At 32.9% G+C, this 26408-nt stretch overlaps 2 protein-coding genes across 4 annotated transcripts; one reads left to right on the top strand and one right to left on the bottom strand.

Moving 5' to 3' along the window:
* Window positions 1–18: 18 nt before the first annotated feature.
* Window positions 19–10645, bottom strand: LOC111676586 (zinc finger RNA-binding protein). Of its 3 annotated transcripts, XM_023437536.2 has the most exons (7): window positions 10542–10645; window positions 10015–10265; window positions 8846–9899; window positions 8379–8789; window positions 7659–8165; window positions 3265–3467; window positions 19–1060 (listed from the first exon to the last, which is right to left on the bottom strand). In XM_023437536.2, exons 3-7 carry the CDS (start codon window positions 9891–9893, stop codon window positions 494–496), a joined length of 2736 nt encoding a protein of 911 aa, XP_023293304.1. In that variant the 5' UTR covers window positions 9894–9899; window positions 10015–10265; window positions 10542–10645; the 3' UTR covers window positions 19–493. The 3 variants fall into 3 exon arrangements, 2 of the variants coding, with proteins under 2 accessions (XP_023293304.1, XP_046807130.1); XM_046951174.1 differs by lacking the exon at window positions 10015–10265 and having other exon boundaries at window positions 10542–10626; XR_006940944.1 differs by lacking the exons at window positions 19–1060; window positions 10015–10265; window positions 10542–10645 and adding exons at window positions 6990–7142; window positions 10266–10284 and having other exon boundaries at window positions 3271–3467.
* A 3215-nt stretch (window positions 10646–13860) lies between these two features.
* On the top strand, window positions 13861–19094 carry LOC111676594 (tonsoku-like protein). The gene is made up of 8 exons (XM_023437548.2): window positions 13861–13987; window positions 14042–14299; window positions 14359–14530; window positions 14605–15035; window positions 15116–15637; window positions 15804–17466; window positions 17620–17795; window positions 17862–19094. Exons 1-8 carry the CDS (start codon window positions 13975–13977, stop codon window positions 18926–18928), a joined length of 4302 nt encoding a protein of 1433 aa, XP_023293316.2. The 5' UTR covers window positions 13861–13974; the 3' UTR covers window positions 18929–19094.
* Window positions 19095–26408: the final 7314 nt, after the last annotated feature.

The following is a 26408-nucleotide window of genomic DNA, read 5'->3' as shown; positions in this document are numbered from 1 at the left end:
AAATAAAACACAAAATTGTTCCGATGATTTTAATTCTGATTGAGTTTATTTTATTTAAAATTCAAGAGATTATATTTAGATGTTGGTTTTGTTGTCTTCATTGTCAACATACTACATACATACATATAAATTAGTATGTTTTATTCATACATACATAAGTTTATAATATTTTATTATAATGATCATATTGATCATAGACGCATCAATACATGGTAATACGGAAAATACATTATTGTTAAGATATAATAATGTATGCAGACATATTTTATGTGTGTATCTAAAAAAGTTGAAAACTGAAAAAAAAACAAATCGTTCCGTACAATTATTGTAGTTCGGATATCAAAATGTTAACATATCTGCTCTGCTTTTTCTTTCATATTTTTTTCCACTCGGGGAATTCTAATTATAACGCATTATATATAAATTATTATGTGTAGATAAATATTTGTTTTAATATTATTATTGGTAACGTATTTTATTTTTGTTTATACGCTTAGGCAGCTGCATCGTTTCCATCTTTCTTAGGAATCTTTTCATCTGATGCACATTCCTCAGCATCTGCATTATTGCCTCCATCGCCGCCATCTGTATTGTCTTTGCCCTGAGAACGACGACGTTTGCGATTTATACGCCATGGACGTGATGGAAATTTTGGAGCTGGTAATTGATCCATGCCAAGAACTTTATAGATTTGTCTGAAAGCCATGTAACGCAAGAATAGTTGTGCTGAAACGGTCAAGTCTTCTCGTTGCTGTTTAGACAAATCTTGAAGAGCGTCCTGTGGCTCCTTTTCACATGGATCTAAGAGACCAGGACCGTTAATAAGGAAACCTGAAGCTAAGGCTTCCATTATGCGACGCAAACAATCACCAGGTGAAATGGGAAAACCTGCTGATGAAATGACTTTCTCAACCAATAATTCCATTGACCATTGCGGCAACGCCTGCCAGGATTGTATACGTTGACAGAGATCACGTAAAATGCGTATAACCATTACGCATGATTGTAAACCGGTTGCTCTAGCTTGGAACCATTTGGCATGACGAAGTTCAGCTAGTGCCTGTTAAAAATTAAAAGATGATTATTTGTTAATAAATTAAAAAAAGGTTTTATGGTAATAAAAACTGGTCAATGTTTAATCTTAAGCATTTTAATTCATTTCATTTCTTTTTTAATTTAATTGTATCTTCTATCCCCTCATTTTCGTTATTATGGAACAATTTTGCTGGTCGAAAGTATGTCTGATATAATAAATCCTGCGGATATCTTGGACTTAATTTTTTATTAAAGGATTCGGTCCAGGCCCTTAAATCAGAATACGTTTACAATCTCCCAGATTCAGTACTATCTCTTTTGGTGGATATCTGCAAGAGCTGTCTCAGCAGGGGGTTCGACCATGGAGTGGAGAAAAGTTTCCTAGCCAATGGATATTTTCAATGTTTCATAATAGAACCTTAAGAGACAAAAAAGTTAGAAGACAAGTTAACATAGGAACTACGCAATGAGGATAAGGTTAGGTTTTCACAGGTAGCCAATTTCGGCTTTACTTGGGTCCATATTGATCCCTTTGTAAATACCTGTAAGAAAAAGAGAAGGAGAGAGAGAGACGTCCGGCATTCATGGACAATTTTGGATGTGGAGAACACACCAGTTGGGGATTTAATGGCAGCTTGACTATCGGTATAAATTCTGATATCCCTGTTGGATATCCGATATTACCTTAGCCAGTTTACTGCCCTCCTTATCGCCGATATTTCAGCCTGAAGGATACTTCATTCATCATTAAGTCGGGAGGAGATCTTCGTTCCAAATTCCTCAATGAAAATGCCACCACCAACTCCTTTCGTCGTCTTGGATCCGTCTGTATACACTCGGAAGCAATTATTTTGCGGAAAGGGAGATTCTTCAGACTCCGAAGAGATATAATATTGGAACTTTCTCACTAGAGACGGTACCGGAATACAATAATCAACAATGTACTGATTATTCGGTATAAGATCTATGATCCTAGCATGGCCTATGGAGCATTGTTTCCACTTGCCAGTTACACTCAATCTGGCCGCAGTTGACATAGCCAATTTCCTTGCAAGGAGATCGACCGAGAGCCAGTTGAGCATAGTGAACAACGCCTTCGAAGGAGTTGTTCTGAGAGCGCCTGTGATAAGAAGCGCAGTTGATCTCATTACTTTTTCCAGTTGTTGTCTGAGTGAAGCCTTTTCAAGCGCCTGCCACCAGACAACAACCCCGTAAAGCATAATAGGTTTAATAACTGCTCAAAGAGCCAGTTAACATTCATTGGATTAATGCCCCAGCATGTTCCTATGGCCTTCCTACAAACATATAGTGCCGTGATGGCTTTAGATGCCCTAGAGTGTACGTTTGTACTCCAAGATAACTTCTTATATCAAGGATAACGCCCATATATTTAGCGCTGTCCGAGAGATTTAATACTTCGCCGTTTAGGCAAGGAAGAGAAAATAAAGGAATCTTGTATTTGTTAGAGAATAGCACAAGTTCCCAATGTGGATAAAGACTATCATCTTTTGATAGTCACACACCCTAATCGGTGTGTTTTCTATGAATGCAGGACGTCTCTCAACGAGATGATGAAACATTCGAACATCACCCTTAGACTATCTGACAATACAGCGTCTTCAAAGCGGAGATCTTCGAGATCTGTAAAGCCACATCAGACCGTTCGATAGTGGCATTTTATTTTTACAAATAAGCGCCGCTTAGGGTTCTAAAATGTCATGCAATACATTCGAGTACAATGTTAGACTGTTAAAGGGCGCTCAGTAGATTATACTGCATTGGGTACCTGAGAACTATAACACTGTGTGTAATTTTTTAAGTCATGGTTGAATAACCATATACGGTCACCACTATATGATAATATGCCAAAAATAAGAAGACCCGTGTCTTCCAGTTTTACCCAATGTCATGCACTTTTTTAGTTATAGGCCCCCAAAAATTTGGGGCCTCGGTGTCATTTTTTAAAAAAGTGATCATTTTCTCAGGCTCATATCTTGCAAACCGTTCGGAATATTTATTTACTCTCTGTGGGAATGTAGTTGCTCTTATCACAAAGAACCAAAATTGTGATATAAAGTCAAAACAATTATCTTCATTATCATAATGGAAGTGGTCTCAAATCAAAGTTGGCAAATGTAGAAAATTTAGATTCTAATTATTATTTGAAAACCATTATTTTCAATAACAAAACTGTAAACAAAATAAGATTTATTTTTTGTCGTTTCTTACCTTTAGACAAGGTTCTCGTGGCAACAAAGCTGCATCACCAGAGCCACTGTTATTTGCCGAAGTATTTTCAACTTTTCCACCATCCGGAGATTCACGCAATAGTGGCGAAGTCAACGAAATTTTAACAGATACTGCCTCATCTTGTACTAAAACTGCTGATTCGTCTATTAATACTTCAACTTTGTAATCAACAGGGTTTTCACCTACAAATCAAATAAAGCAATAATAGAGGTATTATTTTACATTTTCTTAAATAAAGATATTCTATATTCCTTGTTAAGTACATATTTAATAAGCTAACAAAGAAAATACAGTATTTTCATACACATATGAATGCAATAATTTATATTTATCATATCAAATCATATTTTATAACAAACTTAGGTTATATTAATGATTGATAAAAATAAAAAGCTGTCAACAATATATCATTAATACGAGTATGAAAAACTGTACTGTAGACTAAGCAAATAACTACAAAAATGTGGAAAAAAGCAACGCCTAGATTTAGAAATTTATATTAAAAATTCACGTAACGCTGTCATGTTTTGGGCAAGCTTTTAAAAGTATTCCTTGCGTAGACATGAATTGGATAATATACTTTTTCAAATCTCAGTCTCATCTATTGCGTTACCTTTAACCCAAATGTTATCTTAAGTAAATAATTGTAAAAAGAGTTGCAAAAAAATATAACATATATGTATGTATGTCTAAAATATACATAATTAAAAACACACATGATTTCAGTTAATTTAATTGATCAATCACATATAACATTTGCGGCAAATTTGAGCAAAAAATTTCCCAATTCGATTTTAAATGGATTTAGGTAATATTCTTCTAGACGATTAGACAGTTTGTGGGCAATTTTAATAAACGTTCTTAAGATATTGAAAAATATTAACACACCAATTTAAACGAATGATTTTAGGAATTAAGAAAACTATATTACTGCTAAGTATAATGATAAATATTAACACACTGATTTAAACGGATGATTTTAAGAATTTAGAAAACTATATTACTGCTAAGTATAATGGTTTTGAAACACTTTGTTTTTTGTAATTGTTAAACAGGCGTTAAAAATTTAACAAAATTAAATATCTATTATTCCTACATTAAACTGTGAACTGTTTTATATGAAGGAAGGTATGGATGGCCCAAATGACCGCATTTGTGTTCGAGTAAAATTTATTTTATTTGAGATATTCGAACTAGAAATCTACTTATGCGGTTATTCGGACCAGTTCTTTGTCACGCAATTAAGAGTTGAATTACATCCATGAATGTGTCGTGCTACAGATAGCCATACATATGTCATCCGGAGCAATAAAATGATTACAAACTAAATTTCCCAAATACATAAGTTTATTAAATTCTAGTGCTGATCCGTCCTGATTATGTCATTTAACTACAACAAAAAATTTTGTGCAGTAATATTTAAGATTTACCACCGTTTATTGAGCACATTTTCCACACGAACTCTATCAAACAGTTTAATTTTTTTGATATTTTTACCATTTAACCTTTATTTATTCATTTAGTTAAAAATAAATATTTTTATATGAAAACTTTTAATGTGTGTATCTTAAAGTTAAAAAATAACTAGATATTGTGAAAAAGTGAGATAAGTAGACTAACTCTGGTGCAAAAAACTCATTTTACGATTCAAATATCAACTTAAGCTGTAAAAAAATAGCGAAACATCTAATTTAAAGTATTCACATATCTCTTTGCGCTTAACTAAATACATATGTAATTTACTAGAAATTTATTTAAAAATATTCATCATAAAATAATTAAAACTTTGCTTCCCAACCAAAATGCAAATATTTGTTTGCATTAATACTTTATTCTATCAACATTTAATGAACGATATTTAAAGATTTTCTTTTAATAAATTTATAGTACGTATTTACCAGAGCTGTAAATAAATCATTAATTTCTGATTTTAATTTGTTTACGAATTGGCTTAATTTTGAATTAATTCCTTTCACAAAAATGGAAATTGAATGAAATTTGAATCAATTCAAATGAAATTGGTAAAAAGGAATTGCAATTCATTTCCAATTTAGTTGAAATTGTTAAATGAATTGCAACTCGTTTCTAATTCAAATGAATTTGTCAAATGAATTGCAATTCATTTCCAATTGAATTTATTGAATTTATTTTGAATTAATTCAAATGAATAAGAATAATGATTTGGGGATTCAAACGAATGAAATCAAAAATGAGTTGCAATCAATCAAATTCAAAGGCAGATCTAGGGGAAATAAAAATGGAAATTCCTGCAACCCAAATGATAATATTCTATACGAAAATTTAAAAGCCCTGTTCATTCCTTTAGTATATTTCTTAAAGAATATTTTTTGAAATTTTGTGAGCCACGGCCATCCCCTGACAAACTTTTTGATAATATATATGTTATATTTATTTAAAAAAAATTAAACTATCTTTCACATAGTAACAATTCTGCATAAATAAATGAAAATCAATCCAATCAATTCAATTCAAATGAGTTGGAAATTAATTCAAATTCAAATGAATTGCAATTCATTTGATATAGAAACGAATTGCAGTTCATTTGACAAATTTATTTGAATTGGAAACGAATTGCAATTCATTTGACAAATTCATTTTAATTGCAATTAATTTTTACCAAATTAATTTGAATTGACTCATAATTCATTCAATTCATTTTTTATATAAAAACAATTAATTCAAAATTCTGCTAATTCAATTCACGAATTAATTCAAAAAATGAATGATTCATTTACAGCTCTGGTATTTACACAATTAATATCGAGTGAAACTGTTTTACCTTTGGCAGTTTTTCGTTTTATTTATGTTTAAAAATCATTCAAATCAGTTTATTTTAATCATAACTTTGAACTAGATAAAGATATACATATTAAGAACTAGGTCGAAATAATAATTTACATTTCCCTTTTTGCAACTCTGTTTACATGATTCTTTCTATGTATTGTATGTACATCTAAGAGCATCGTGAAAAACATTGACCGAAATTGTTTATGTCATTTGGGCAACACTTTAAATAAAATTAAAAAAAATTTATACTCGACAACCGTTTCAGAGAGAAATAAATAAAATAATTAAAAGAATACACATATATTAAAAAATAGATTGTGTGCCGTATCGGAATGCCATTGTAAAATTTCGGTCTCAATTTTCATTTGATTTTTCGATCATATTCTTCTTTTGAAATAAAACAATATAATGAATGGACATTATATTGTTGCTTCTTTAGATATGAATCACACAAATTGTAAGCAATTCGGAATTGGCTCGAAAGCTGAGCTAAAGTATGAGAAGAGTAGAAAGCAATATAGAATTAATTTTGAAAACCATTGCTTGATTTGTGTGATCAGTTTTATAATTGACGATTAATTTATCAATCAATCAATCAATATTCAAAGGACTTTATTTACACAAAGTTTTTTTGTTAATTACATGTATTTACTTTTTTTATTGAAATCATTACGAACACGAAAAAAATAAAGACGTAGCAGTGAACGCGATTGCAGAGCGAATTGGTCAAATTTACTTGTAAAACGGAAGTGTACGAGAATTCCTTGAGTAATAGTGAAAGAGATAGTGAGAGATTTAGACCCCCTAAACTTTGTATAAATATATTCCTTTGTGATATTTTTATTTATCTTAACACGGTCCACGGACTTGTGAGACTCGAAGAGTTCTTGTGTTACCGTTAAAAGTCCTTTATCCAGTTAAAAGTCCTTTATAGAGAATGTACATGGGAGACAGTGTTATTTTAAACCGATAATAGTAGTTGGTTGGTATGTGGGTTGTTTAGAAGCAATCTCAACATGGCCAGTATGAAATCATCCTGTGAAAAAGAGCTGAAAACACCAAATACAAAATTTTTGTTTGTTTATTTTGTCGTTGCATTTTAATAGTTTTTGTTTTGTTTTTGTTAATGCCACCACATTTTCACTTTTTTACACTACTTTTTCCATACAAATTGCCATCGTATATTCTAAGATCACTCACTCACTATTCTATGAAAATGTTATAAGAAATTCTTATAATAGCGATTTTATTTTGATTTGAGTTTCGAACAAAAACAAATAAACAAACAAGTTCATAAGAATCATTTCGAAAAGAACATTATTGAAATGATTGCATGTATGTATGTAAGTAAATGGAATAGTTTTTTTTTTAATTTCATGCATATCAAGCTATTTCTTTGGAAAAAGTTGCCCAGAAAAAAGGCTCGTGTTTGGTTCATTCTATGACACAATTATCAAGAATGGCGCCACTTTAGCCTTTTTGTTTGTAATTTTTATTAAGCATATGTAAAATTATGATATATTTGTTTAAAAATGGTTATCGAATTAGTATTATTTTTAATTTACCTGCAACCTCTTTCAGTTTTTCTGGCAATTCAGCAGCAACTCCCTTCAAAAGACCAACCGTAGGTTTTTCTGAACAGAGTACGACCAATTCTACGGCGTTATCTCCTTGCAAGAGTAATCCTTTGGCTAAGAATCCAACACGCATAACTCCCTTTAAAATGCGAACATTTCCAGAGTCCGCCTCCTTTTGGAAAGACAGCATTTGATTGTCACGACCATCTTTAACTGCACTACTATCGTTTTTCTCCTTTTTAGCTGATGATGGTCCATTATCGTTGGGATTTTCAGCAAGGCTGTCAGAAACATATTTTAATGCACGTTCTGTATGAGAAACAATGCGTTGAATAAGCTGCAATTCTTCTTCCTTTGGATAGATTTGTGCATGACGTGCGATGGCATGACGATCATCATTACTTTCCGGACGGCGAATGCTAGCACCACCAGGAATCATGCCAAAGAATGGTGGCGGTCCATTACCCATACGGCCGCCAAACCCACGTTGATTACCTGTTAATTAAGTACATAAAGGAATTAATACGAAACCTTAAAACTTTGAAGTCCTTTAAAAAAGGATACAGGATTACGAAATGAAAAACTAAAAAACAGCTTTTTTCCATTAAGTTTATAGTTTCAAACGTAAATAATCCAGTCCGTGTCTAATCTTGAGTGTCGGAGGTGTTATCATTATATGGTATATTTTTATAAAATGTTTAAACTCACCTCCAAAACTGCGTGCTAGCCAGTTATTGTAATCATACTCATCATCGAACTGTGCACGTCGACGTTGTTCATCGCCCCAATATGCCTGCTTATCGCCAAAGTTTGAATTCTGACCTCGATGAGAATTCATTAGAGCTCGTTGAGCCCTGGCTTCAGCTAAACGACGTTGCCGTGGTGTTGGCTTGAAGTCCACCACTAAATCGGGCTGAACTTTACGTTTGTATTGTAAGCGATGACGACGTCCCTTCATGTGCATTTCCTTAGCATTTGGGTCGTTGAATTTGCAATCGCACAACTTGCAATTGAAACTAAGTATTTTACCCTCTTCATCTTTAACTTCTTCGATGAATTCTCCACCCACGGGTTTAATGTTGTCGGTATTTTCATGATTACTGGCATCATCCGCATTATCTAACAAAAGTAAATTTTTTAAATAAAATAAGCAATATATGTTACAAAATATTTACCATCCATTTTATCATTTTCAGCTGGATTTTCTTCTTCATCGCCACCCGCCTTAGTTGTTGTACCGGCAGCAGATCCGCCAGCGGGAACAAAATTTATTTTAGACATCTTCTTTGGTTCCTCCGATGGAATCGGCTTTCCTAATTTTTGGTGCAATTTGACTACCTTCTGATGTTTGGCTCCACGGACGTGAGCGGCGTAGGCGTCTGTGCCGGTACAAGTAACATCGCAAAGTTCGCAATGATAATTATTGCCTCGATTCTGCGAGGTAGTTTGTGCACTAGCTTGCATTTTAAGTGATGCCTCTCGTTTTTTATGCTTCTGTCCTTCCAAATGTTCACGATAGGTTTGCGGTCCAGCGCAAGATATTTTACAAACCTCGCAATAGTGCAGCTGTTGCGGCCTGGGAGCTTGTTTTGGACGTGAAACTTTGTTTCCAGGACCACCGGGACCGCCTTTGCGATATGGCGGCCAGTTTCCAGAAGCACCTGCGGAACCATTAGACTTGGCTGGATTACCAGTACCAGGTTGTTGTTGCTGAGCCACATACATGGAAGCAGCACTGTAGAGTGCAGCATCATAGTTGGAATAGGATCCAGGTGCTGTAGTCACAGCGGTTCCAGGCAATTTACCAGGACCCCCAGCGCCACTTTTATCTTTGCCAACCGTAGGTTTTGTACCAATTGGGGTCACATTTTTAACCGGCGGAGCCGAGTAGTGAGTCTTAGAGACAGTAGGCGCAGCAGCGGTGTTGTAGTTGGAGGCCGCCTGTTGATAAAATGTTTTAGACGAGTCATATGCCTGTAATGGCGTACGACTGTAGTCACTGCCACTGTATCCTGCATAACTTGCAGCAGCAGCTCCGGCTGCACCTCCAGCTGCGTAACTACCGCTGCCAGCAGCTACAGCCGACTGATAGGCGGCGGCGTTGGCATAAGTGGCGTTGGTTACAGCCGGATACGAAACTGAATTGGAACTATATGCGCCCGGTGTACCCGTCGAATTGTACTGGGTACCGCCGTAACTAAACCCGGTGTAATTATTGGCCATGATTATCTACAGACACACAGACACAAAAATATACAATATATAGATGATGATGATGTAGGAACTTAACAACAAAAACAATCACAAACAATACAATAAATATTTTACAATAATAAAATTTTACTTTTTTTCTTTTCTATTTGTATTTGAATTACAGTCCTCGACGATACGACGGCAACGGTAACGACGTAACGACCACCACTACTGCAGCGACAGCTTTAAACTTTGTTATACACACACGAAATATTCTGCTAAAGAACGTATATTCTTGCCGGAAACGCCGGTCAAATTAGCAATTTGCGTCAAATAGTCACCGATTTTATTTATTTATTGACTCGATCAATAAATCATATACAAATTTCTTTCTTTTCTTACCTGAAAATAAAAAAAGTACATATATTTATCACATCATTAACAATTGCATTGCACTTTTTATGTATATTCTTTAGTATGTGCGATTTGATTCCACCACCGCACCGCCGTCATTTTTATTGGTTTTTCAATGTTTTTTTCTAGATGCCATTTAGATCTTCCATCACTTAATTTTTAAAACAAATCTCGTCAAAATGAATTTATAAATATTTCATAGAGATAATAATTTTCTCTTTTCCTAGTATATTATGTATGGTTGCAAAATAATTATATATTTACCAATTATTTTTGATTCGAATCTTTTGGAAAAAATTGCGTGAACTCCTGAAATGCTTGTGGACCGATAACAGAGTCATGAGCTGACAAACATTAACGGCGACGACAACGGCTGACAAAAAATTTTGGTGGCGGCTTAAAATCGGAATCAGGTTATAAATAAAAATATTTTTTTCATACATACAGCTGTGTTCAAAAAAATAGGAGTGAAACAGAAAAATAATTGTGTAGCTTAATTTAAAAAGGAAAGATATAAAGAAATCAAATATTTTTTCACGATATTAATTTGTTAAGTGTTTAAAATACAAAACAAATGTCATTTTGTAAATAGGTTCATTAGTTTTTTTGGTATTAACTTTATTCGAAACCCATATCCGATTACGACTGTTCAAAAAAATAGGAGTACCGTAAATTATCTTACCTAAGTTAGATTAATTTCCTTTATTCGTAGTAAATATTTAAAATATGATATAAAATTGTTATATTTACATGATTTTGAGGTCAGTTCACAATTATTTCCTTTAAAATCCTGAAAGAAAATGTCAGAATTGACGAAAATGAAATCTGTTCAAATATCTTGAAAATTGTAAAAATATCGCGAACAAAACATGAAAATTCTCATGGTAATCTCATTAAAAGACTTTTTGAATACTTTAGGAAGTCAGATATTTAAAAATCTCTCATAAAAAATAAACATTTCATTCAAAAATTATAACAGCTTCCCATAAGCGCTTATCATTTTTTTTAAATTAATCCCATTAGGGCGCCCCAAACTAGTGAAACTAAGCCAAAAGTCATGTTTTCAATAATTTGTATAATTTTGACTTTAATTTACAAGTCGAATTATAGTCACCCTACAAGAAATTAATGACCAAAACTAACACATATGAAAACATCTGGTAACATTTGTGTTTTAACCGTCTTGTCTATACCCGAGCAAAATTACGTACATTAATACCTAATATACCCGGATATGTCATACAATTTATATGGCTATTTCATATTTTTATACATTTCTAGTGTATAATTTAAAAATTTATTAAAACATATTTAATAAAACGTCTGTATATATAAATTAAATAGTTTTTGATCATAAACCATTAAATTTTATCAATTTCTTTTAAAGTTTTCTTATTGCTTTTCTATTAGCAAAAATATTATATACAAAAAGCCTAAAGAAAAACGCCTTAATAACGTATTATGTACATTATGCAGAATTTGACTTTGTAAAGTTTTGACTTCAAGAAGTTATTACTCAGTGACCGGGAAAGATAATTGAACAAAACTTTATATTATTTATTAAGGTGTATAAAATCGACTAGCATTAAAACAATAGTTTTTACTATCATAAGTAGAGAAGTTTTTTGCAAAAAAAAAAAATTGCTAAGTCATGGTCAAAAATTGAAATTCTAAAATTTAAACTTAAATATTTTTGTTTATATGGGAATAAAATTATTATAATCAAAAAAATATATAGAACAAATTTATTTCATCAAAATCGGCCCATATTTGTTAATGTTACAAGTCCACAAATATATCACATTCAAATTTGTGAATAAAGACACATAACTCTGTATTTGGAACTAAATTTGTTGTTTGGCTAATTTTTTTCGTAAGATACAAGAATATATATAATTCGAATAATAAAGCATAAAATTTATAATGAAACTTAATTTTTGTCCGATAACTGACACATAATTTGTATACATACCCAGGTATGTTGGCTATTGATACACGAGGTAAAAATAGAAAATCGGTTTAATATATATATCTAACTAATTTTTGGAAAATGTTTAGAAAACATTACTCTGAAACCATCACACATTGAGAGAAAATAACGATGGAATATTTGACAGTCGTGTGGCTCTAATCATTTTTTTAAATGATTAAAAAACAAGCAGATCGCATTAGATTAGGGATGTATTTTTATGTAAACATGTTTAAACAAAACAAGTAGGAAAGTATAGTCGGGCATGGCCGACCATATGATACCCTACACCATGAGTATATTTTTACAATTTTTACGTTTATAAAATTTTTATTTTTTGTAAAGAAACTTTTATGTTGAATATTACCATAATTCCAAAATATTTAAGCCATTTATTGATAAAAAACTAAAATTTCTAAATGAGGCTTTATATAGGTCAAATATGGGCCGATCCCCGGTAAATTTGGGAAAAGGATATATTTCTAAATAACAGTTAGTTTTGTTGAGTTTCATTGCGATACAAATGGTTACAAGTCAATTTTAGACGTTTAAGTCATTTTTTGAAGGGGGGTTTGTATGGGGGCTAGGGTCAAATATAGGTCGATCCTTACGAAAATCTGCAGTGTCATTTATAATTATATAAAACTTATTTGTGCCAATTTTTAGAGAGATAGCAGAATATTTGACGTAATTATAGCATAAAAAGTTCAAATCGGGAGGTACGGTTGTATGGGGGCTAGGTGAAATAATGGGCCGATTTCAACCATTTTCAATAGGCTTCGTCCTTGTGCCAAAAAACATGCTTGGTCCAAATTTCATCAAATTATCTTGAAAATTGCGGCCTGTACCTTGCGCACAAGGTTTACATGGACAGCCAGCCAGCCAGCCGGACAGACGGACGGACGGACGGACATGTCTTAATCGACTCAAAAAATGATTCTGAATCGATCGGTATACTTTAAGGTGGGTATTGGACCAATATTTTTGTATGTTACAAACATCAGCACAAACGTATAATACCCTCCCCACTATAGTGGTGTAGGGTATAAAAATGAAACAGCTGTTTCCATCTAACATTTACTTTGTTATTGTTTTATATTAATGGTGTAAGACCTGGTTCACACTGGAAAACTTTTAATTATTTGTGTGTGAGAGAAACGGAAAAAATATCATCCATCTCTTACTCTCACATACAAAATTAAAAGTTTCTCAACAAAAGTTTTCCAGTGTGAACCAGGTAAAAACACAAAAAATATAAATCATAAGACTTTTCTAATTTTCTTTTATTGTATTTATAAAATGCATGTCGAATACGTTTACAAATGAAAAGGTTTTCAAATAGTTTTAAAAATTTCCCAAAAAATCTGTAATTTTTTGATAATACATATAAAAATTATGTTTAGACTAGAAAATTGAATTATCATACAAACAAATAAGTGAAAGTATTCCTCAAATGTATGTATGAATATACTTTTAATTGTCTTTATATTGAGTTTCATAACAATCTTCAAAATCTCCGGCTTTTATTTATAAAAAGTCTGGTCACGTTGTTATTTAACAACTCTGTGTTTTTAAACAAATTCTGCCGCGTTTTCTGTGTTATTATTTTCATCATTTATTCATTCAATCATTATATCGCAAAACACAACAATTTGAAATTATTTGCTGGAGTTTATTTCTTTTTCATATACTACATAGACTTTGTTAATAAATAATAATAATATTGCAATGGAAGAAAAAAGTAAGTATTTCCTTTAGAAAAAATAAATAATTTTAATCATTTATTATATTTTAGAGTATTTAAAACGAAAAGAGAAAGCATTTAATGATGGAAACAGAGAACAATTAGCAATAGCTTGTAATAATTTGGGTGATTTTTATAACCAGCAGGGACGTTATCAAAATGCTGTCAAGGAATACCAAGAAGAGGCGAGCATTTATGCCAGAATGGGCAAGAAATTGGAAACGGCCAAAGCGCACCGAATGGTGGGTGAAATGTACATGTTGCTATGCGAATTCGATCATGGCAAGGAACATATAAATGATTATTTAAGTAAGTTTTTGGTACATTCCAAATTTTTATTCATTTAATGTCATTTCCCTGTTTTCAAGAAATTGCTAAGAAACTACAAAATAAAGTGGAAGAACAGCGAGCATATACAACTTTGGGCAGGGCCCATCTATTACATGGACAAGCTCTTGCTGATACTTCTGCCTCTAACGCCATGACACAATTAAAACATGCTGAAAAGGCATTTCTTAAAAGTCTTTTGCTTACCAAAGAGTATGTTTATTTTTAGTTTTCTTGAAAATGAAAACTTATTAAAAAGTGTTTACGACACATAATTACATTTTTAGATTAACGGGTCAAATTTCTAAATTGGAACAGCTTGATATGCAAGCGCGTTGTTATCTAAATATTGGTGTAGTTAAAGAGCACATGGAAGAGTTTGATGAAGCAATTTCTTATATGGAAAAGGCTTTAAAAATAAGCAAATCACACGATATATTTGAGTTGACTCATATGTGTTATGTTTCAATGAGTTTAATGTACCACAGTAAAAGGAACGATGCTACATTGGCTTTACGGTATTGCAATATGGCACTGGATGTTGCCAAACGTTTTAGTCAGAAAGTAAAAAAAATTTGTGAAACCCTTATTATTAAATCGGAAATTCTCGTAAAAGCTGGAGACTTTGCCAGTGCCAAACAGATTTTGACAAAGGCTTACAAGAAAAATACACCTGATGAAAATGATCGGACAACTATTGAAAAGACTTTAAGAATTGGTATTTATAAAAAAAGTTGAGAATTATCATAAAAATGTGTAACTAATATGTTTTGTAAATTTTCCTATTTTATTATCAAGTTGTAAAAATTTGCCAAATTCTAGATGAACTTATTACAACAAGTTCAATCGATTATGCTAAACGTAAAGCGCTCTATGAAAAACTAGGTGATGGTTGTTGTCATTTAGGTAACTATACGAAAGCTTTAGAATATTACCGGAAAATGTTGGAATGTGCCCAATTGAATAAGGAACCACCAAAATCCCTGATACCGATTTATGTGAGTCTCTATCAAACTTATAAGGACAACAAGGAATACGATCACGCACTTGAGTTTCTCTGGAAAGAATACGAACTAAATAAAGATGTACACAACGAGGCGTTTTCTACATTATGCAGTATTGCTGAAATTTGTGAATTGCAAATGCAATCGTTTTGGACAATTCAAGATATCTATCAAAAAGCTAAAGATCACGCTTCCAAAGCTGGAGATGTTAGAACAAAACTAGAAAAGATTGCTTACGCAAGATTGAGAAAATTACAAATTAAGCATAATATGAATGTTTTGGCGGAGGAGATGGCACAGGAAGCAATAAGTAAAGGTAAGACCCAAAAGAATTGCTGTTAGAAATACCATAACATAATTTGCTCTTGAATGCGATGTCTTACGTCGTATATGCTATGACATTCAGTTATTTATTGCTTCGAATATTCACGTCGAAGGATTATCTCTAATGTATGTACTTGTTTTTTGTTGTTTATTTTTAGGGATTGATTTAAATTCCCTTGACGATGAAAGCGATACTGAGTCAGATGGAACAGCAATCAATGAAAATAATACACCAGATTTAGGTGAAGATATATGTTTAGACGATCTTACCGATTCAGATACAAGTGATTTGGATGAAACTGAAAAACCAAGACCACATCGAGCTACCCGAGGCACACGTTCACTGACCATTAAACGAAACAACAAGGGTGAAACACAATTACATCAGGCTTGCATTGCTGGAAACATCGAATTAGTAAGAAGGCTTATAGACCAGGGCCATGTTGTTAATGTTCGAGATCATGCGGGATGGTTGCCGTTACACGAAGCCAGCAATCATGGATTTCGCGATATTGTTCAATTGTTGTTAGATCGAGGAGCTGCTGTTGCCATTAATGATAAAGGAGGTACGAGTTGCGATGGCATAACGCCGCTTTACGATGCATGTTCAAATGGTTACCTTGATGTAGTTGAGCTGTTGTTGGAGCGTGGCGCAGATGCTACTGTGAAGACAGATTACGGCGAGACCTGTTTAAGTGGTTTGGATAAATGGCGCAGTACTGCGACATTGACTGAAGGTGAACAAGTCGAATATGAACAAATAAGAGCTCGTCTAATAAAAACGCTATCAAAAGTGGGAATATGCCAGACTCAATCCAGTAAACCCTTGACAAATGCAAATACGGAAACCAAACGAAAACCACAGGAACATTCTAAAGAAACTAGCACTATAATTGAAGAACTGGAAAGTGAAATGGAAGAAATCGATGAAGCTGAAAATATACGACCATCTACTTCTCGATTTAATCGTTCAAAAGAAAAAACGAAAACACGTTCTCCCGCAAGTGCCAGTGTTGAGTATAAAAATGCCATTGAGCAATTAAAACATCCCCATCATCGTAATGCAATGATGGATAGTGATAGCGATTCTTATACCACTAGCGAAAGTGGAAAAAATAAACGTTCTGCATATCTTGATGCAGAAGAAATTGATGAAGATTCTTGGTTAATCGATGATTTAGGGCCAGAAAGAAAAAAACGACGATATCAAACAACACCAACAAAAAATCCTCGTCCCATGTGTTCCGTTTCCAAAACACATTACAAGTCACCGGCTAAAGATCATACACACCATTCCATAGACTCAGGCAATGCCACATGGCTCAGAGATTCTTTGACACCTGAAAATGATGCCTTTCAAGTGCTATTGGATGCAGCAACTGGAACAACATCACAACAACGACAGAAACAAGCCAAAAAGCTTAGTCTATCGCGATCGTCAAGTATTAGCAGCAATGCAAGTATTGCAACAAGTTCACAACGACAAAAGCCAAAACACCAGTCATCCCTTCTGGAAAGCGGTTTTTGTCGTTTTCGAAGTGAAAGTCCATTGATTACTAGTGATGATTCAAATGATGCACACACAGCTGTTAATATGCGTACGACAGAACCAGACTCTACAACAACTTCAATACAGCTTTTAATATCACCTTCTAAATCCTCCCCCATTAAAGTACAAGCTACACCGCTTACACTTCCGACTACAGTCTCTTTTAAGGTGAAAGTAGAAGAGGAACTTCTTTTGGTACCCGTCGATAGAAAAAAGATTTCTGACATAAATATACGTTGGCTAGCAGAAGAAGCATCGAGAAGATATTACAAGTAAGTTGAGAAAAACATACCTAGACGTATGTTACTTATATTGAATGTAATGTTTGTGTATTTAAAAATCCACATCAAAATCACTTACAATCACCCATTATATTTCATATGCATTCATTTTTATTTCAAGACTGTTTCTATTTTAATTTTCAGTTTGGTGGGCTTAAAGCCTCTGTTACGTCTGAAAACCGCGGATGGCTTTGCTTATGAGGAAAATGATCCTATCAACGTGGCTCTAGAACAAAACATGATTTTAGCAACAGTATTGGAATGGCAAATCTCACCATTGGGACAACGCTATGAAGAAATGTGCATACAATTACATAAAGGTAATAAATAGAGGAAACTCAAGAAGTAAATATCACGATCTATATTTCTTGACAATTTGTTTTTAGTTGTTAACAGTGACGTGCAAGATGTTTTGCAGCGAGCCCAAATCTCCAATTCTATATATTTAACTGATTTTTGGTTAACACCATTGCAAATCGAACCTATTTTCAAAGCGATTTTACATCAAACTAATCTAAGGATTTTAGATCTAAGCAATAATTTTATACAAAACGAAGGTTGCCGTCTTTTGGCCAAGTCGCTGCCGACGTTAAAGCAACTGAAAGCTTTAAATTTGAAAGGAAATTTCATAACTGCAGATGGCTTGGAGTCATTGCTGTTTTGTCCGGGTATTGAGAAACTTTGTGACATAGAGGAATTGGTATTAAGTCAAAATCCATTGGGTAACACATCTCTACGTATGCTCGATCGTTTTTGCAATAGTGCATCGGGAAAATCTTTACAAAAACTACACATATCACAGTGTAATTTAACACAATTATATGATTACGATTTCGCATTCTATCAGTTGGTAGATTTCGATATAAGTTTTAATCAATTAAATGACGATTCCATTCGTAAGCTATTGTCAAAGCTTAATTCTTGTCGTTTACAGTCATTGAATTTAAGTTACATTAAAATGGAACTATCAGATGACGATCGATTAAATTTAGTATTGGCCGACAAATTGGCAGAATTCTTTGAAAGCGGGACATGTGAGAAATTCAAAAATATTGAATTAGTCGGTTGTCAATTAAGTGATGTGAATATTTATAAAATTGTCCAATGTCTTAGCCGAGCCAATGATTTAGAACTGTTTAATATATCAAACAATGTCCGTTTATCTAGTTCATCTTTACATTTTATTCTTGATAAGCTGCCTCAACTGCGTAAATTAGTTGCAATAAACTGCACAAATTTAATCGAAGCTGATAAAGTTGAACGTCTAGCGCATTTAAAACAGATTCCAAATTATATATCTATAACATTATCAAGCTGTGATCTGTCAATGTCATGTCTTAATGATAAACTATGCCAATTATGGCAAGAGCACTGGGGTGATAGAGGTAAGATTAAGTCGTTTGATAATAATTTAATTTTGTATACAAATGATAAAGATTTAAGTGATATTTAATAAAAAGAGTAAAGATTTATTTAAGCACTGTTATTTAAATAGAAAATCGAATATCTTTAAAATATAAAAACATTTTGGCATAACTATTTAATACTATCGTACACAAAGGGAGCTTTGCTTCCCTAATCGAAATTAAAGTAATAATTCAGAGTATAAAAATATGTATGTAAGAACTATAACTGTAAAATACAATCAAAACTCCATCAGGTAGATATGTAATGCATTCTCCTCTCTTTTATCAAGAAGTCCTTTTGTTACAATTATTTTTATACCCTTCACCTTCATGAGAAGGGTGTATATACGTTTATCATTCCGTTTGTAATTTGAACTAAATTGTTAATAACATTGGTAAGAGCAAAATGTAAAACAATTTTTTTAGGATTATATACACAAGACTTCCATCATTTCTAAACGTAATCCGTTTTGAAAGTTTACAAAATTCAAAAAAAAAAAAAAAAAAACGTGTGTCACTAACTAGTTTTTTTCGCCTTCTTTTTAGTTTTAGTCCATAGCTTTAAATTTTTGGACACTATTCGTTATAGTGATAACTAAAGACACTAAATTCTTTGCAAACTTATCCGTGTGATATCACTTTACGTACTAGAACGTGGATGTTGAAATTTGTCACTAGGTTTTACCAATTTTGAATTTTTTACAGTTTTCTTTGACCGGGCGCTGACGCACCTTAATAAAATACAAAACTTGGGACAACAGTGGTTAGCTGATGTAATTATAAACAGTATGGTATATATCTCGTTAATGTGCCCTGAATGGCAGATTGGTACGAGGTCTACTAAAGTTAGTAAACTTGAACGTAAATTTTTTTAAAATATCGGTTTTTAGCGCGGCACGTTCGCACTTATATGTATAGGAAACAATTTGAATTATTACGTAAATTGAGAGTTTTGTTATTTTGAAATATAAAATCGGAGGAGCATGCAAAAATATTCGAATGCTAAATTTGTATACTTTTTAAAAATTTTGCAAAATTTCATGTTTTTATTTTTGCGATTTTATATATCATACTTATACAAACATTTAATGAATCGACATGAAGATAATGACAAACACAATGGTTTGGGATCATAAATGTATTTAAAATGTCCTCGTAAGCTACAAAGACGTCACTTTTATCTAAACACATTTTAGCAAGGCACGTCATGGATGATGCTCAAAATTCGTCAAAATTATTACCATTTGCAAGTTTTCTTAATACTTTAATGTAAAACTGGGGCGCACCAAAAAAGTTAAATAATTGTAGTTTTTATGGGTCAAATAAAATGCATCTATCATCAAAAAGCATCACTCTATAAATATTTAATTCCTTCAAACTATAATATTTTAATTGCATTCCCTTACAAATCAATATCGTAGAATTCAGTTATTAACAGTTTTTTTTTTAAATTTTACTATTTCGCAATTTTTCAAAAACTATAGGCAACAAGTTAAAAAATTACTGAAATTAAATTTCTTACTGTGTATTTTTAAAAAATTGTAAATTAAATCTTATGGAATTATTTTAACAATTATGTGCAATTTTTTAACACCCTTTTCGTACCACTAGGATCGATATTTTCCGACAAAGTTGGCTAGTATATATTATTATAGATATAAGCACTAATATATTTTAAATTTTCAAGACATCGTAGCGGTATACAACTCAAAAACATGCCTTAACAAAACGTGATCCTATACAGTATATTTTAGTTTTTACTACTCATAACATTCATGATTATGTTGCCCACTACAACAACACTGTATGTTCAAAATTTTGGGTTTATTTTGATCATAGTAGATAATATTTAAACAGATATCAATATTTTTGAGTTAGACCATAATTATATGGTGACATTCAGCCTAGAGGCCATTGGTTATAAAAATAATTATTCTACTATATTGAATGGCGTTTCTTCGAGGCATGCTTTGGAGTTTATTAAAAACTTAAAACGTATACCAGCTGATATCTAAAACAATATATAGAAGACGAGTTTTCCCCAAAAATTGTGACCCTAGTATTATAAAAATATACTTGAGTTCCAATAGCGATAGAAGAATGATTCCAATAATATATCTTGGAACGTTTAAATACAGATTCTTGTAACAAAAAATATTGTTTTTAGATACCCCAATGGGTATATTAAATCCCAATAACAAATTTTGGTTTTATCTCTGGGAAAAAAGAGAAAAAAATACAAATATTGCAAAAAATCGCTATTTTAATGATATTACATAAAAAGTACAAATGCCCCAAAATTGTGGATCCCTTAAAACAATTTTAGCAAAAAAAAAAAACATGAAATACAGAAAAAATTCGTGTACTTTTGTGAAGTAAATTTATGGACTTTTTTTAAATAAGGCTAAATTAATTTAAATAAATGTGAATTTTTAAAGTTTTAATAAGCGTGATATCAAAGCTAAGGACTGTTTAGACAATTTAATAAATTAATTTATTAATTTTGCATACATACGGTCTACCATCGCCCACTTTGTTCTTTAATGAAGAACTCAGGTGGCAATTTTTGTACATTGGCTATGACCGGTCCATGCACAAGTACTTTGCTGAAGTACTCGAGCTATCTAATCTCAGACCATTGGATGGCCTCTGTTGATTCGGCAACAGCACCTACAGACGTAACCGGTGGACCGAAGATCCATCGATCTTCGGTCCACCTTATTGCGATCCATCAATAAGCCGTAGACATTGTTCTTACTCACAGGGACATACTATGGTAATTCTGATATGAACAGAGTATACTCTGAACATATCTGGACATTCATTAGGTAGACGGGTGGGGTAAGGCCCGCTTAACATCACATTCATCCCATACCATATACAATTAATACCAACTCATTTCCAACGCTAAGTCCCACAGTCACGCCTATGTGGGGTATCTGTTGTTTTTGGCAACAGAACCGAACTTATCCCGAAATACTGGCTTTTTCATGCATCAGTCTTTTAACCGCCACTTACTCTCCCCGCGAATTTGGGTTTAAACCTCAGCCACTACGTGGATCCCGAAGGAACCTCAACCAACTGACCAGCCAGGACATAGTCCTGCGGGAAACTGGCCACCCGTAGTACCAGATTATGCGGTGCTCTGGTCTGACCTCTGGCAATCTATGCAAGGACTAAGCCGAGCAGTAGATTGTAACCAATTTTTCAGTCCCGGCCAGACTGAAGATATTGACCACCTCTTTATACCCCGGGATTGCAATAGCACCAAGGCGGAGGTCTCACCAAGGTAACATGCCCCCGGGGGTGTCTGTATGTTTGTTGAAATCAGATTTTAGAGGACCGCAGATATCGGAGAGATCCGAATTTTCAATAATTCTGTTAGACATGCTTTCGGGAAGATCGCTGTTTAAAATCAGCATAATCGATCCATAAATAATGGAGATATGAGAAAAAATCCGAGACAACCTCTCAAAATTTCATCAAAAGATTAGATTTTTTATTCATGCTCAAACAGAAATTGCATATAACAAAACCAAAATACATAATCATACGATCAATTTTGTTATTTTACTCTTGTTCATAAAAACAAGGCAGAGCGAGAGCAGCAGAGCAAGAGTATCAGAGCGAGAGCAACACTAAGGTGTGTTTCAGAATTATAAGAACACTTTTTATTATAATATTTTTCTTTAAAATATTTAATAAATTTTATAAATTATTTTGGAAACATGATCATCTTTGAACGTGCTTTTCATCGATGTGCAATTTATCTCCAATTCTTTCGTAATTTCTAATATTTTTCAAATAACAAGTTTGTCTGTGTTTCAAAATTTTAAAAACACTTCATTATTTTTTAAAAATTAAACACAATTTTAAAAAATTATTTGGTAATTCGGACTCCCTTATATTTCAGAAGATTAAATATTCCAGAATTCACAATTTTTACTAAAGTTTTTATTATATTTTGATCAATATTTGATGATTCCTGTGAAATTCCGTTTTTTCGTAAATTAAGGCTTTCGTACGTTGATTTCCTAAGTAAACTCGATTGGGTTGTATCCCCTAAAGACTTTCCGTGGACTTTACATCTAGTTAGCACTGTTGACCCTCTAAAGCAGGTGTATTTTTGGTGTTAAACCAAAAATTTAGTTTTTGTTGGACTTTGTGTCATGAAAAGCACAAAATTAATTTCTAGAGTTCTGGCGTAGGACGTGCTGTTAATTTTACATGAATGAAATTGGAATTGGAGTCATACGTCGAATCAAAAAGCTGCACTAACCATCAGCAACCCATCGCCAAAATTTCTCTTGGGAAAGTGTACTGAATCCTTGCTCATATCTCTCCAATATCCTTATTTTTTATCTGGATTCCACTTTTTTCCTTCGAAAATATAAACTGATGTAAAATTTATAGTTATTTTCCCATTTACAAACAAGTAAGAGTTCTATATTCGGCTGTGCCGAATCTTATATACCCTTCACCATGATGTGTTTAAAGCCTTTTGTACCTTTTGAAGAACGAAAAAGTACCAAAAAGTCCCCATTTATGGGTCCTCAGTTAATCCGGGCCATACAAACTTAATTACATGTTCCTAGGTTCAATATTGTAGAAATTGTAAAAAGTACCTTTTGAAGAACGAAAAAGTACCAAGAAGTCCCCTTTTACTGGTTCTCACTTAATCCGGGATATACGAACTTAATAACATGTTTCTAGGTTCAATATTATAGAAATTTCAAAAAGTACCTTTTGAAGAATGAAAAAGTACCAAGAAGTCCCCTTTCATGGGTCCTCACTTAATCCTGGCCATACATACTTAATTACATGTTTCTAGGTTTAATATCGTAGAAATTGCAAAAAGTACCTTTTGAAAAACGAAAAAGTACCAATAAGTCCCCTTTTATGGGTCCTTACTTAATCCGGGCCATACATACATAATTACATGTTTCTAGGTTTAATATCGTAGAAATTGCAAAAAGTACCTTTTGAAAAACGAAAAAGTACCAAAAAGTCCCCTTGTATTGGTCCTCACTTAATCCGGGCCATACATACTTAATTACATGTTTCTAGGTTCAATATTGTAGAAATTGCAAAAAGTACCTTTTGAAGAACGAAAAAGTACCAAAAAGTCCCCTTTTATGGGTCCTCACTTAATCCGGGCCTTTTGAAGAACGAAAAAGTACCAGAAAGTCCCCTTTTATAGGTTCTCACTTAATCCAGGCTCTACATACTTCTATTTCTAGCCAATAACAAAACATTAGTGCTGCTCTCGCTCTGCTACTCTTGCTCTGCTGCTCTTGCTCTGCTTTGCTTTTATAAACAAATTACAATAACAATATTTACCGTATTGTTATGTATTTTGTTTTTGTTTTTTGCAGTTTCTGTCTGAGCATGAATAAAAAATCTAAATTTTATATGAAATTTTCAGAGGTTGTCTCGGTTTTTTGTTCATATCTCCGTTATTTATGGACCGATTTTGCTGATTTTAAATAGCGTTCTTGCCGGTCGTATGTCTGATAGAATTATGGAAGATTCGGATCTCGCAGATATCTGGGGTCTTCTAAAAACTGATTTCAACAAACATACAGACAGACAGACAGACGGACATGACTTAATCATCTCCGCTACCTATAAGGATCCAGAATATATATACTTTATAGGGTCGGAAAATTATATTATAGAAATTACAAACGGAATGACAAACTTATATATACCCTTCTCACGAAGGTGAAGGGTATAAAAATAATAGATAAAGTCATACTTGGATCTAATTTTTCTGACATGCTGATCTCTTGGTTTGCTTAATTATCACGATAAATAAAAAAATAACAACTTTCTCAATTCTATCCAATTTCTCAGCAATTTGCCTAAATTTCAAAAGTTGGTCTTTTATGGCCGAAATTTTACCTTTTGCAGGGTCAGAATGAAAAAAATCTACATGGTACATCAAAGACACAAATTTTTCTTTATTGTAGGACCAATTATATCCAAGTTTTTTGGCCTACTAAGTTGCATAATTGGTTTTTATTCATTTGGTTTTATAGTTATGTAACATTAAAATAACGGAAAACTTCCAGAAATGCAACAAAAATAATCTCAAAATTATTTTTTTGTATGTGTATAAATAGTAAATGCAAAAATGTATTATTTGTACACATTTTTTTGTAGATCCATTCAATACTTGAAGAGAAATTCGAAAAATATATTTGTTCTTATAAATTTGAAACACACCTTAGTGTGTTGATATTGGCTAGAAACATGAAATTAAGTATGAGCAGCCTGGCTTAAGTTAGTAGCAATAATATACTTTTTCGTTTTTCAAAAGGTACTCTTTTGAATTTTCCATAATATTGAATCTATAAACATGAAATTTAGCTTGTTGAGCCCGAAGTTATGTAAAAGAGAACTTTTTGGTACTAACTGTTTTTTTAACACACCGTGATGAAGGGTATATAAGATTCGGCACAGCCGAATGTAGAACTCTTAATTGTTTTTTCTTGTTTTGTTGGTTTTTTCGTTCAAGCAAACATCCCAGCAGTTCGACGTAGAGTCAATGAATACGAAAAAGACTGTAATTTCCACTAATAGTTAACCATCTGGATGATAGTAATTCGTATGTTTTGGATTATTCCTCACGAAGATACCCTTTGTAATCGAGAATGAAGACAGTCGTCACTTTAGTGTCCTCTTTGTAAGCGGGAGCGGAGACAGCCGTCTATTTACGGTCCTCAAGTAACCTACAGATTATTCTCTTAAAAGTTGTTTTTTTTTGTTTTACTTTCGAAAGTAGTTATTTTACCCATCTTTTGGAGAAATGATTATTACTTTCTACTAATATGCCACCATCTGGTTGACTCAAATTTATATCTTTCGCGCAATCGTCACATTATTGTCCCATATTATTCTAGAGAGTAGACACTTGAAATTTTAGTTCCATTAATATCTTACCACCTGTTAGCTCCAATTCGCATGTTTTGGGCCATTCATCAAGAGTAAAAGTAAATCGTCATTATCCTACAACACGTCCATGTTTTATAGCAAGAAAAGTAGCGCCAGTTAAATAGCTAGTAATGTGACTTCTAAGAACCCAATTGGAGATTACCATCCTTTGACTATTTTTGACCGTCTTTTGACTGTATCTTTGTAGGGTGTATAGTGACGATTGACTTCCTCGTAGGACAAGCCCATGTTAAAATGGTTGGTCACCTGGGTAGTCAGGTGGCTAGGGGCCACCACAAGTGGTAGGTTAAGTGGGCAGTTCGTGACTGTCCCGTCGAACTGCTGGGATACGTGTGACTTTTGTGTCTATGTATTAGTAACAACTTCAAACGCTTATAACTTCCACAATTCTTAACCAACGAACATTCCCTATTGTCGCCCAGGTGCATTTCTTCTGATTTTATGTACTAAGCATACATCCTCCTATTAAAGCAATCTAATATTTCTGACCAAACGAGAATATAATATTTTGTGAAATTTGTGAGAAACGGAATTTCCCATAAACGCAACAAAATTCAAACATGTGAAAAC

The sequence above is a fragment of the Lucilia cuprina genome, chromosome 5 (genome assembly GCF_022045245.1).
Source record: "Lucilia cuprina isolate Lc7/37 chromosome 5, ASM2204524v1, whole genome shotgun sequence".
Lineage (NCBI taxonomy): Eukaryota > Metazoa > Arthropoda > Insecta > Diptera > Calliphoridae > Lucilia > Lucilia cuprina.
The sequence above is the reverse complement of the archived record's forward strand: the minus strand, read 5'-3'. Positions and strand labels throughout refer to the sequence as shown.

What these genes read in the sequence shown, in the direction of transcription:
- LOC111676594 (XM_023437548.2), top strand. An exon ending in TGAAAAGACTTTAAGAATTG is followed by an intron (nt 15,036 to 15,115) that starts GTATTTATAAAA and finishes TTTATTATCAAG; the next exon opens with TTGTAAAAATTTGCCAAATT. An exon ending in ACAGGAAGCAATAAGTAAAG is followed by an intron (nt 15,638 to 15,803) that starts GTAAGACCCAAA and finishes GTTTATTTTTAG; the next exon opens with GGATTGATTTAAATTCCCTT.
- LOC111676586 (XM_023437536.2), bottom strand. Translation starts at nt 9,893, where the DNA reads ATGGCCAATAATTACACCGGGTTTAGTTACGGCGGTACCCAGTACAAT. An exon ending in TGAAAATGATAAAATGGATG is followed by an intron (nt 8,790 to 8,845) that starts GTAAATATTTTG and finishes TACTTTTGTTAG; the next exon opens with ATAATGCGGATGATGCCAGT. An exon ending in GCTAGCACGCAGTTTTGGAG is followed by an intron (nt 8,166 to 8,378) that starts GTGAGTTTAAAC and finishes CTTAATTAACAG; the next exon opens with GTAATCAACGTGGGTTTGGC.